The sequence below is a fragment of the Acartia tonsa genome, chromosome 10 (assembly GCF_053477335.1).
Source record: "Acartia tonsa isolate MP-2025a chromosome 10, ASM5347733v1, whole genome shotgun sequence".
In the NCBI taxonomy this organism is placed as follows: Eukaryota; Metazoa; Arthropoda; class Copepoda; order Calanoida; family Acartiidae; genus Acartia; species Acartia tonsa.
The window spans coordinates 10603675-10617191 of record NC_137269.1 but is presented as its reverse complement, the minus strand read 5'-3'; the positions used below and the strand labels follow the sequence as shown (position 1 = coordinate 10617191).

Below are 13517 nucleotides of genomic sequence, written 5' to 3'. Positions count from 1 at the left end.
ACACAGCCGAGTCACAAAAAGAAAGAAAGTAATTGTTAGCAGACAAAAAGGGTCCCTGGCATTTGGAGCAGTTAGTTGTCTAAATAATTTATCTATACTCTTACTGTAAATAAACCCTGTTTTTTTTATTAATTGGCTTAATTAAATACACTTTAACTTTGACAAAGCAATTAATACATGTAATAAAATAGTCAACTTTTAGATTACTCAATTGCAATATTATAAACAAAATATACTTAAGTAGCCCTTGCTGGTATGAATAACCCTGCAGAATCCTTTCTTTAATGGGTAATATCCCGGCGGGGCACTCTTGAGCCTTAATTAACTTCAACTAACCGAAAATAAGCCTCAAAGTATCAAGTTTTTTTTATTGCACGTGCGCGAAAATACGCACATTTATTTCTGTTTTCTGCTAAGAATAAAATAACTACCTTACCCTCAACCTATAATTGTCCATGGTTATTATTTATTCATTGTCTAGAATAGTCTGATGACTTCCAAACTTTTTATGTCTAAGTGTGTTTGTGTGTGTGTTTGTGTGTGTGTAAGTGTGTGTATTGTGTGTGTGCGTAAGTGAGGGTGTGAGTGTGTGTGTTTATATGAATGTATAGATTAATAAATACTATCTGATTTTTATAAGCATAACATGTAAAGATTAGTTTCTAAACTTTACAAGATATCTTTTAATGAATGTTTAAGTATAATGTATAATGGATGGTTTAATGTTTTTTATTGTTTACAAAAGTTTTAAAAAAAAGATTATTACAAAAATACAAATAAAATCTTCTTTCTTTAGCTTTATATTTACAAAAAAAAGGTTAAAAATCATTAATATAAGGCGAAGATAATGAAGTGCAATGCTAACTTGTAATATAACTAGACATAAATATATTATATAAGCACTTACACTATTGTATTGATATATGTTTCGCAGTTCTAGCTAATTAAATAACATTCATAGTGGTAATTTGTTGCTTATTTGACAGTTGGTTCATTTTAATATTTATATTTACTAATTTCCTTACGTTTTTCATACGGATAATATTTTAATTCAAAACATAACCGTGCTTGCACGACCTTTATCTGTTCATTGTAGTAAGTTAGACAAGTCACACTATAATTACATAACAACGACACGACTTTTTTAAAGGGGTGACGTAACTGGACAAAGTGTCTCAAAAATCAGCCCTGTAACGTCATAATGATAAGGGATTATCCATCTATTTTTCAGGGGTTTTCTTTCCCACTTCTCCTATTATCTCCATCATTTTAATGACGTCACATGGCTGATTTTAATACACTTTGACCAGATACAGAGGTGACAGGCATTGTAGCGGTTTGTATCATTTCTAACGTGTCTAACTTTATGATTAAAAATTGATTAGGCAAAAAGACAACTAATGGTAATATCTTGTTATATTTTTTCCAGGTATCTTTATACACTTGGATTTGGGTATGGTTAACATAAATTAATTATGCTCACCAACACAGAGTTACATTTAGGGAGGGAAATTATTCTCAAGTCAATAAATATTCATTAGCAAACAAAATACATTATAGTGTTATATTATACAGTAAGACCCACGAAAAAGTATCTTTTAGGGTGTAGAGCTCTTATTTCTTAATTTATCATCAAAAGTAGCATATGTCCTTGTTCTCTGTACATTTTCACACAAGAATATATAAAAAAAATTATTCTACTTCCATTAACACCGGAGATTTTAAGAGCTAAAGTTTTCAAAAAGTGACTGAGGAAAAAGAATTTTTTTTGTTTCTCATAATTTTTGGATGGTTATATTATATCTTTCTGGTAACTGAAGAATGAAACACAAAGAAAAACAAGTTAACTAATTATTTATTTTTTATTCCAACAAAAATATCAATTTTTAATGGCAAAAAATACTAGGTACTGAATGAATTGATTATATGCAAATTTCAGGTTATTTAATTACCCTTATTTATGAAAGGGATTAATTATGACAGTTACTCTGCATACTTTTCTGACATCTCAATCATTTAATAGGGGATTAATTATGCTTTTTAGACTAAAAAATCATTATGTTGTAATTTTATTTTCTTTATATCTTTTTTGTAATTAAAGTTAGAATTATAAAACAAAAACCATTTTCCTGCTACATTCATAAATATTTATTTGGTTATTTTATGTAAAACAATTTTGCCTAACAAGTAAGTTTTTCAAAATATCATTAACCTAAAAAGACCCAAAAATTTGTGTAAAAAATGCTTTCAACTTAAAACCTTTTTCGTGGGTCTTACTAGGGTTTCTAGGGGCGATTTCTCTAAGGGGGGGTAGTTAGTGGTTAGCGAGATCCTTTGGTACAGACAAACAAACAGACATCCTGTTACTTTATTATAAGGATTACTAAATGCTTCACCCCTAGCATCTAGGGTAATTTGGGGTAGACCAGGAAAACAGCCTAAAACCCCTCTGAAATATTTATTTACCTTCTCTGAAAAGTACATTTGCGTCAGACAAACAACCTTAGGATATTAAAGGATGATTAAGAAAAAGCTATCTATTTTGAAAAGAAAAACAAATTATATATAAATAGCGAAGCCATTTCAAAATGGACAGTAATTTCAGTGGCATATGTCGACTGAATAAATAATATAAAAAGAGGACAATATTGATTCAGAAAAGATACGTGTACAGTTCCATAAGTTTAAATAACTTTAATTAAATAAAAACGGTAGGAAATCCCTATTCATTGAACACCTTAAAGGCCTAAATTAGTTCGCTCTAAGGCCATAGCGAGCACAAAAACCTCCATTATGATTTTAAAATAAGGGATGGTGCTAGTTATATTGCGGCATGTTTATAGCCCCTGAAGGGGTTAAGCATAAAGACAATCCCACTTACTTTTAATATATTACAAAAATAAGGGGTATAAGGGTTATGTGCGCATTAGTCAATTTGAGGGGAAACACCTTGTAGTTAATTTAATACTAGCGACTGTGCGCCTAGCATCTAGGTGCTCTGTATTCAAATCTGTATGGAAAACATAATTACAGCCTAATACCATCCTAGGATTCTAATTTTAAAAATAAAATAGCTTAAAACCATCCACGGAGCCATGTAAATTGTAAAGCTTTAATAAAATGAAGAATTCAGTCATTATTGAAACCTTATGCTACAGACCAAAAAAAATCCTTACTACTTTAAATAATAGATTATATAGTAATATAAAACATTGGTAATTTGTTGATTCCATCTACGTGAGATAGAAAAAGTGTAAATGCAGCATACAAAAGAGAATGAAAAATAAAAAAAACTATGTAATAAATATTAAAATGTTGACACAATAATCCGCCAAAACTCCCATATATATTCATATATAGATAATCAGAGATAAATGGACAAGTCGGATTTTTAACCACTTTAGGAAAATATAAACTAGGATTGTCAAGCGATCCTCCTCCTAAAAATGTACCACAACATTTCGATAGTGGACCAAATAATGTCATTTCTCGCGGTCGTAAGCGGTCATGCGTCATGTTGAAAGTGTGAGGCAAATTTCAGATTCCAGATTTTGTGATTTCAGAAAAATGTATCTTGTTATTATGGCGAATTAAATAATCTTATAGAGAAAAATAGTAAATCAAAAAGCGAAAACTGATATCTGAAATTTGCGTCACCCTTCCAACATGACGCATGACGGCGTACGACCGCGAGAAATGGCATTATTTGTTCCACTGTCAACATTTTTTACTTTTGATTAGATTCTGAAGATATTGGGAATTATAAATGAGCTAAAAAAAAATTACTAAATACATAGTGAAATTTCAACTGCAATATCAAAATTAATAGTTTTAATAATTACTTTAACCAGCTCTCCAAATTTTTTAAAAACTAGTTATCACTCCATTAAAACAACAAAAGAAATTTTTGCAGTTAGCAAATAATAAAATTATTAATAAATTATACCATTTTTCAACTTATTCATAATAGACAAAACTTTCAACAATTTGTTACATTTGAATCTTGTAAAGTTTATTTTTTTTTTGTATTTATATTGTTCTTCTTTATAAATAACTAGCGACTTCGCCCATAGCTTCTAGGGGCTTTTCACCAAGAGGTAATTTTAAAAAATGGGAGTATGTTTTTTTGAATGGTTTAAAACTACCTCAGGAACAGTAGATATATTCCCTGAAGAGTAGAATCCAATCGGTTCAGTGGATACAAAGATCTTAAGGGACAGACAGATAGACGGACAGACATCAAGCTACTTTATATTATAGATGATTACAATTGGCAACACTTTCACCTTTTTTTCTGATCATTGACGCATCCCCGAATCCCTGTTGACAATATATTTCTCTCGTAATCAGCGAGGAAGAAGACTGTAAATTAAAAGGGTACCCAAAGTGTTAAAACCTTGTTATATTATGTATTGGCTCAAAAACTTTGGTTACTTATAATGAATTTTGATTGGTTTGTTCCAAACTAATAGTGTCCAAATTTTTCAATCATTAATTTTTAACGACAAAGGGGGTAATTTTATTTTTATCATTTGAGATGTATCAGTCAATTTTTTGTCCATTGTTTTATCCCTTAATCTCCCTGCTCGTAACAGATATAAATTATGCATAAGATATACAACAATGAAGAAATATTATATTAGTTACCACATCTGTAAAGTTACCTTTTTTTAGTAGCGATGCTACTCGTCTAATCTGTTTGTCTGTTCATCAGTCCGTCCGTCAGTCTGTAACGCTACGGGGAAATTGTTATTTTCTCCGCTGTTTTTTGAGATAGATAGCTAAAATTTTTGGTGATAATCCCCAGTACCAATGAGCTTCTATTGTATAATTTAATGTGACCGTCAATCTGTCTGACAAGCTTCAAAGGTCATACATTCTATTATCATAAATATTTCTTGATTTTTAAACTGTATTTATTTTAAATTCTTTGTTTTCTTTTTTTATTAACTAAACATGTGCTCTTTAACTCAATTTGACCGTTTGTCCAAACATGATCGTTTTGTTGCTTCTCAACTTATGGATGTTTTCATCCTTGTTATAATCCCTTGGGATGTGAATGTGTATTTACATTAGTTATTATTCCTATGAAATTAATAGTGCCAAAGAATATTATATAATTCAAACATAAGAAAACAAATTGCTTTCACACTTATACCTCCACCACCTAATTATATTCAAGAAAAATATTGCTTTAGGTCAGGTTAGGTTAGGTTGAATTAGGTACTAGTTAGCCCTGTAGGGTTGGTGCAGCACAAGGTAAGACCCCGTAAGGATTAACCATAGGAAAAACTGGCTAGTAAAACATTTGGTTTACACATTTCAGGTAGAATTTATTGTAATTTGGCCAGGTTTTAGACTATTTAGCATGACCACTTACCAGCTAATATAGCTCGGCATCCAGTTGACTTTCTTTGTCTATCTCCATAACATGTCATCTATAGGATCAATACGTAACATTATATATTACAAAATGTAAATAAGGGTTTTGGAGGTGGTGTTAAATGCCCTCCTTAACCCTTTACAGTCGGGCCCCTTGCCGCACCTTAATCGGTCGGGGGTATGATAAAATGCTTTGTTTTAGTCACAAAAATATTTTTGCTCTTTACCTGGATGACCCTGCCAGGTTTGCTGGCATCCTGTGCCCGCCAGGATGGAGATATTCAAAAAATTCCAACTCTCAGTTATGTGTCATACCCATACTTAAAAAGTCACGCAGTTTGGGCTCTTTATCTTTCACACACAGAAAATGAGATAGAAAAAAACGGAGGGGGGCGTTTAATGCCCCCCCCACCCCCACCGACCGTTAAGGGTTATAATCAAAATTTAAAACTCCTCTCTTTTTTACTCTCAAAACTTAGACGCCACTATTTCAAAAATTATATTTTAGAAAATTAATATTAATTGTAGGAAACTCTAAAACCACAGCCGCAAAAAACGCTTTTGCATTCATAACCGCAGAATGTGCAGTTGATTGCGGCTGGATTCTAGATTCCAATTGCATCTTTGCTTACAAAACAGCATCAAAACAAACATTTTGAATACAAGAAAAATATTCCTATGTGCGACCTTTGGCTCAAGATGAATCGAATTTTTTTGTACGTTTAGATTCTAAAGATATTGGTAATTATGAATGAGTTTGAAATAAAGAACAAGTAATGAAAAAAAACACGTTTCTATAGTGACTAAAAGTCAATAATACTTTACTTCTTGGTAATCATTGACCGAAAGTTGGAAGAACCTTGTTCTAAAAACTAGTTTGAGGTTGAAATTCAAAGATAAAGTTTGAAAAGATCTCTTTTAGAGAAATCATAAAAATAAAATTTAAGAATCAGACTATGAATTATTGAATAAGGTTTAAGTATTGATCCCTGAGCGGTTCCACAACAGGTGATACCAGCAACACCAGCTGAACCATCGTGAATATGATGGATCAAATCCTGGTTGTATTCCCCGCCTCCCTGCAAGCAAGACCATTCAAAAATCGTTACTATTTCTTGTTTTGGTTTATAAAAAGAAAAAAATGGCAAATATATCTTTTCCTTGACAAACCCCAAACTGTCCCAGTTTTGAGCAAGACGATTCCAGTTACGTCATACACGTTTCGGGAAAGAAAAAGGGAAGGGGGGAAGAAAATCTCTTCAAAAGAGACGGGAGAAAAGGGAAGAGATTTTCAGCCCCCCTTCCCTTTTTATATGACGTCACAGGAATCGGCTTGCTCAAAACTGGGACAGTTTGGGGTTTGTCTTCTCCTTGATTATAAGCAATAAAATGTAGAATTTCAAACATAAGAAGTAAGTATCCTGTCTGATATACCTAATGTGCCCTATATTTTTTTTTAGCTTGACAACTTGTTCAAATATCAAAAAATTTTAAAAATCCTTGTCTTTGTATCTTTTTTTGGTCTGATATTATCTACAATTTAAAGGTGTATAAAAAATATTTTTTTGGTGGAGGAGGGGGGGGGGGCATTTTTCCTACACTGCAATGTAGGAAATATGACCCCCCCCCCCCCAGTGCACTGGGCCAATAATTAACAAATATTTAACAAAAAATCATGAAAATATTGGTTCGTCCAGCTATTTTCACAATCTTAACGGGCATAGAAACATACAATCATCACTTTACTTCAGTATTTAGGATACCATGTCCTTCCTCACTGTTCAGCAATGTCTCAAAACGTAAGATTTGAGAACCATTGTGCGTGGCCTATATTCTACTACGAAGAGATAATGATGGCCTTGCTTCCCTGATTTTGTTGAAGGTGTTGAGAAGATGAGGGTGGCGGTGGCGGGGTGGAACTTCGAGCCAATGGCATAGTTTTTTATTTAATCTGAAAATGTATATAACTTCATCGTAAAAAAAACTATGGGTATAACTTCATCGTAAAAAAAACTATGGATATAATTTAATCGTAAAAAAAACAGCTGACGTCTAAGCAATTATTTTTTGTTTTTGATATTTTTTACAATTATTTTCGAACACATATAAAAGTGTCGGACTGATTATGACGTAACAAAAAAAATTTGCCAATGATAGGCCATTATTGATCAATGGTAAAATTTATAGTGGCCTCTTATTGGCTAATTTTTTTTGTTACGTCATAATCAGTCCGACACTTTTACTGTGTTCATTATTTTCACACAATGTACCTTCTTCAACACTTATAACCACACGCCCCCTTACCTTAAAAAAACGGCTTCGCCACTAGCCTCTAGGGGCTTTGAACCATGAGGTTTGATCAACCTAATTTTTCGTATTTTAGATTTAAAAGAAAAAAATATTTTAATTTTAGTTTTAAAAAGAAATTTTTTTTGAGGGGGGAGTTGGTATTTTTCATTTTTTTTAGGGGGTTGGGGGTGTCCCACCCCCCAAGAAAATAGTTAAAAACCTTCCCAGTACCATTGAGAATCTACCCAGTAAAGGAGAACCCAACGGTTAGCGAGATCCTTCGGTACAAACAGACAGACATTTTGTTCTACTTTGTAATATAAATAAATTGAAAATAAGGAGGAGTTCAGTTTATATTTCATTTGTTTATCAATTCTCCTAAAAACAACTCCTCCCTTTATTAAAATTTTTGAAAAATGTTTTTAAAACTTAAATGCTTAACAAGGCACTTTGAGAAAAATTGCCTTCCTAATAAAAACTAAATTTATAAGTCGAATGTTTTGTAAAACTCAAAGTACCTATAATTTAGAATATTTTTAAACCTTTGCTTCAAAGAAAATGGCTTAAAACTATCCATAGATAACCTGGGTAATTGATTATAATTTTAAACATATTTGGGCAACCCTGATAATAATTTTAAAAATATTTGGGCAACCCTGATATTAATCTTAAAAATATTTGGGCAACCCTGAAAATAATTTTGAAAATATTTGGGCAACCCTGATAACAATTTTGAAAATATTTGGGCAACCCTGATAATAATCTTGAAGATATTCTGGCAACCCTGATAATAATTTTTAAAATATCTGGGCAAACCTGATAATAATTTTTTTAAATATCTGGGCAACCCTGGTAATAATTTTGTATAATAATCTGGAAGAAAAGATAAATGTTGAGATAGAAAAGACTTTAGTTTAACCACACAAAGATGAGAGGAAGAATAAATATATTTATATATATTTTTACAGTTCAGAATTCCACTTCCAAATAAATGCATGTGGGTCTAAAAACTTAAAAAACTGAACATTTTTAGCATCTTTAAAGCGAAGATGTTTTATAAACAGAGTCTGTCCGTACGTCGGAATATCCTTCTTTCAGAAACAGACAGCTCTTATTGTTAATTTAGGAATGTTAAAAAAGTTTTTCTGGTCATATTAGGTATCGGGTTTCCACGTAGTTAAAACAACAAGCGGGTTGACCCCCCCCCCCCCATCAAAGGATAGACATAGGGAAAAATCTACCCCTTATTATCAATTTCTTTTATAAATAAGGTGGGGTGTGCATCAGTGCTCAACAGAAACTCTGTGTGAATGCACCGAATATCTCTTATTAATACACATCAAGAATATAATTCAAAATTCAAAAAAAAGAACGTTACAAATATAAATATTGAAGAAAAATATATTGTACTTATAAAATAGTGTGGGTGTGAGTGAAGAAAGAGAAAAATTGATATTAAGAATATCTTCATACCTTCCTTTACAAAAGGATTTAGAAGGGGTTTACGAGATTTTAACCTTTTCATATTTTAGAATAATTTAAATATATGAAGAAAAAAAATTATAAATGCTAATGTTTAAAGCATAGTCAAAAGAAAGCACATAAAATTATATATAATCTAATTATGATATTCAACAAAAAGTCGGAAAATTGATTAAGAAATTTTGCTCATTCTAATTAATTTACTGAAAGGAACAGTGTTTTTGTGGTATGCGGCAACTCTGGACCATGCAGAAACCAAGACATTATAGTGATGCTACGCACCCAGCTAAATCCTGTTATTCTACAATTGTAAAGCCACCTGAAAATATGTCAGATAACGGTATTGATTTCATCTCTCAGTTGTCCTGCAAATGGAGGGAGGGGTGTTACCCCTCCCTCTCCCATCTTGAGCACCAGAACCTTCCCCTTCAACCACCAAGTTATCAGCACCACCTCAACCCTGAGGATAAAGGATCTAAGCCTTCCCTCACCTGATAGAATCACCCCCACACAGACTGTTGTTGTCAAAGTAATCATCAAACCTTCCCTCTTTAGTACCCAGACCTACCACTCAACCCCTCTATGCTTATCTACCTATTGTGCTGTTCCATGGGCTATCCTGCCTGCCCCAGACAGGGATAGCCATCTACCTAACCATTGCAATTATCTATGTTTTACTGTATGATTTATCTTTAACTATCTTTATTCCTAATCCATATGTATTTATATTATGGTTAACTGTATTCTTAATTCCCCCCACCCTTTCCAGGGATGGGGGATCATGATTGCCCAAACTGACTATTGTATATGTATTATAATGCTTTTATGTTATGATTATTTATTCCTATCCATGTAGTTATTGTTTGTTGTATATAGCTTCAGTTATCCTTAAACCTGCAATAAAGAAACAACTGAATAGACTATGTTTATTATTTAGTGATTGCTAGAGAAGCGTAGCTTCTCTATAGTATAGGTGTCCACGTCTGTTCACACTGCCGTAGTCTTTATTCGAACTCTGGTGTCTGCCATTTACCCTAGGCGGATACCACAACTTTTGGTGACAGCTGTGTGAGATTACGGCGAACCACAAGTGTAGAGCAGACGCGCATCTGAGGCTAAGGTACTCCCAGCAGTGAAACTGGCAAAACTGACACAAGCAACCTGAATTACCCACCCTGGACAGCAAAGTCTAACTCTGCATCCGGCAGTTGTGGAAGCGAGACAGCGAAACTTGACGAAGAACCGCGAGAAGCGCCGACATCTAAGGGAGAATTGAGCGCTCAAAGGGCTGAAACAGGCCTGCGGACCGGCTGAAACAAGCCAAATAAGTGTAAACGGCTGAAAATAGGCCAACTTTACTGCAAGAGATAGCAGGATCCGAACCAGTGGCGCTAGCAGGACGGGACATTCCCTGCCGCCATCAGCCGGATTTGGATCAGCGGCGCTAGCAGGACGGGACATTCCCTGCCGCCGATAGGCTGAAACACGCCACATAGCTGCAAGCGGCGCTATCAGGACGGGACATTCCCTGCCGCCGATAGGCTGAAACACGCCACATAGCTGCGAGCTGCGAGCCAACATACGAGTGTAGTGCACCAAAGCAGAGAAAACTACGTCAACTCCAAGTATCCTGAGAGGCTACAACGCAGCCACCCATCTAGAAAAACAGATATTATATCACATTGCAGGGATTACCACCCTGGTGTGATGGTTAAACAATAGATTTATGAGCAAAGATTGGCAAACAATTTGTTGTGTTGTGATAAAACTAAAAATAGAACAGGCTTGGATTTACTGTTTATTGTGATAACAACTAAAAATAGAACAGGGTTGGTAAACAAATCTGTTATGTAATTGTGATAAGGACAAAAATAGAAGCTAGATGTAATATAACAAATGCCCTGATACACAATCTAATTACCTCAAGCCTACAGCACAACAACAATACACCCCTTATTTCAGAGGAAAGGGAGGGGCTCACTCTCCATTGAAGAGAATACAATCAAGGTGATATAAAAATAAACCTAGGATTAAGGAGAGAGGGCAACATTACCTCATTACACAGTTACCTCAAACCCACGGCATTCCCCCCCCTTCCTCACAGGGGGAACGGACGGATTTACCCCGTCCCCTCACGCGCTTCCCCCCTCCTACCCACACTTGACTAAGTCCGCCCCCGGTGTGGAGCTAGTGACCGGGAACACAGAGCGCCATTTACGGGTAGCGCAACGGAGTGCGGAAATATCATAAAGTTCAACGGACAAAGCGGACCAACGAGAGAGCGAGTTGAGGGATAAGTGCGCGTTTTATCTGTGTGCGCGGATTGACGGTGCATAAGCGCGCTGCACGGAAAGGAGATTTCACGCACACACACACACACACACACACACAGGAGAGGGGCCACTCTATAGCATACAACAGAGATATTTTTTTAGGAGAAAAAACTTGCAAGCTCCTCCCTCCCTATCTACAGTGTGATAAGGAAAACTAAACCAGTTCCTTAAACCCGCTCAGACCCTCAACATCTTCCTAGCCCTGCCAACCCTACTTCAAAGCTGAGTGGTTAGTGAAACAAATATATGTATATATATAAATACCCAAGTGACAAACAGTGTTGTTTTTTTTGTATCATGGGTGCAAGTAAGTGAATACTAACCTCACCATACAACACTGGAAACTGATATGGTAACTGAACGAAAGTACGCCCACCCTGTGGACATAGCCTGACTTGATGCCCCACACTGGGCAGTGGTGGTGTGTACCTGGACCATCGACCTCATAGTTGTGAACTATATACAGAGGAAGCGTGATTTTTTTTGGAGCAAGGAGGAAAGCTAGCTAGCTCTGGGGATATTCTTATACACGTATATATATATATGGGAGTGTAGCCATATATATATATATAGTTAGCCTACCTATCCATATATCTACTAGCGGATACGCTCCTAGAGACATCTGTGGATACCTAACATATTCCTTTTACCTTTAAGCTAAGATCCGCTGGTTATCACAGAAATCAAGAGCTATACTGGAAAGGAGAACAACTCAGGCTCAACAGTTAAACAAGACGCTGGCACCAACAGACCAACCCCCTGCTACTTATCATGGGGACGCGCCAGCCACAGAAACTCTTGAGCCAGGAGGACCGAGCCTACGGCTACGTGGACTACCACCCTAATTACACAGCTATAGTATTTATACTAGGGGTGAGCCGGCTCGAACCTCCTTGCGGCGCGGCTACTCTACTCTGCTCCTACATCTACACGATAAGAACTTGGCAGCCCCTAGCCCGACGTGCGGAAATAGAAGACATTCATGATTGGGCATTAACTGTGTGCCTAGGCCTGCTGCTGGCACTGTGGTGGACAGAAGTCTTCATTTGGACCAGAACCACCAACATCTGTACCCCACCACTCTCTGCTTCTTCATACACGATACTGCTTCTGTTATTACTTTGGCCTACTGTGTTGAGTACAGTGAACATCAAACACATGCCAGGTCACAGACCCCTGGTCCCTGAGACGCCCTTGTCTGGAAGGGTGACTGAATGTCCGCTGCACAGCTCCTGTTCAGTTGGTGCTCAACGCACGAGAAATAGCAATACTGGACTGGGGATTGCTGAACCTGTAGGTGTCCTCCTGGGGGTGTTGAACGATGCAACTGAGCCTAATGAGAAGGTGACAAGCTTCAGAGACTTAGTGGCCAGCCCCAAGATGGACACTACTACCAGAACTGAGACTCCAAAGGGGCCCAGCCCTAGGGCCAGTACCACCTGTTTCTGGGGTGGAAAGGTTCTCTCTGGCGCTGGCCTCACCAATCTGGAGGATGGGGAGCTGTCCCAGGGGAATAGGCTCTTCACCCAGATGCCCGACGCGTACCTGGGGGTGGGGGAGCCGCCACCCAAGCCTCCCTGGGAGCCCCCAGGCATGGAACGACTGGGGACCGGCCTAAGGATGGGGACTGGTGACCTGCTGCAGTGGAGGACTTTACCCAGCACGGAGGGAGCAGGGTTGACCAGCAGCAGTGAGACTGTTCCCCCACACTCCAAGACCAGATGCCTCTACTCTGTTGAACCACTGCACATGTCCCAGCCAAGTTCCCCCATGCTGCTGAAGATGGAGGCCCACCAGGATGCAGAGCTCCAACTAGGGAAGTCAATAAGAAGGCCACCCCCTGCCAAAACCAGAACCACCGCAGGGGCTCCCCACCAGCAGCTGACGGAGCCTGGCAGGGACGCAATACCAGCTGGCAACTCTGGCCCAACTCAGGTGGCTACCAACAGTCTGCTGACAGTCCAGAATACAGTTCAGGCTACCATCAGTATGGCATCTTCTGGGCCTTGCTGGTCCACCTGTGGGTACCTG

At 36.8% G+C, this 13517-nt stretch overlaps 1 protein-coding gene across 1 annotated transcript in view; it reads right to left on the bottom strand.

The window, feature by feature from the left end:
* The window catches only part of LOC145330430 (uncharacterized), a 59631-nt gene extending 53173 nt beyond the window's left edge, over positions 1-6458 (bottom strand). Inside the window, exons 1-2 of the mRNA XM_080175065.1 lie at positions 6374-6458; positions 5381-5440 (exon numbers count right to left, since the gene is read on the bottom strand). Of these exons, the coding sequence (XP_080031191.1) occupies positions 5381-5438 (58 nt within the window). The 5' untranslated portion in view covers positions 5439-5440; positions 6374-6458. The remainder of the gene's footprint in view (positions 1-5380; positions 5441-6373) is intronic.
* Positions 6459-13517: the final 7059 nt, after the last annotated feature.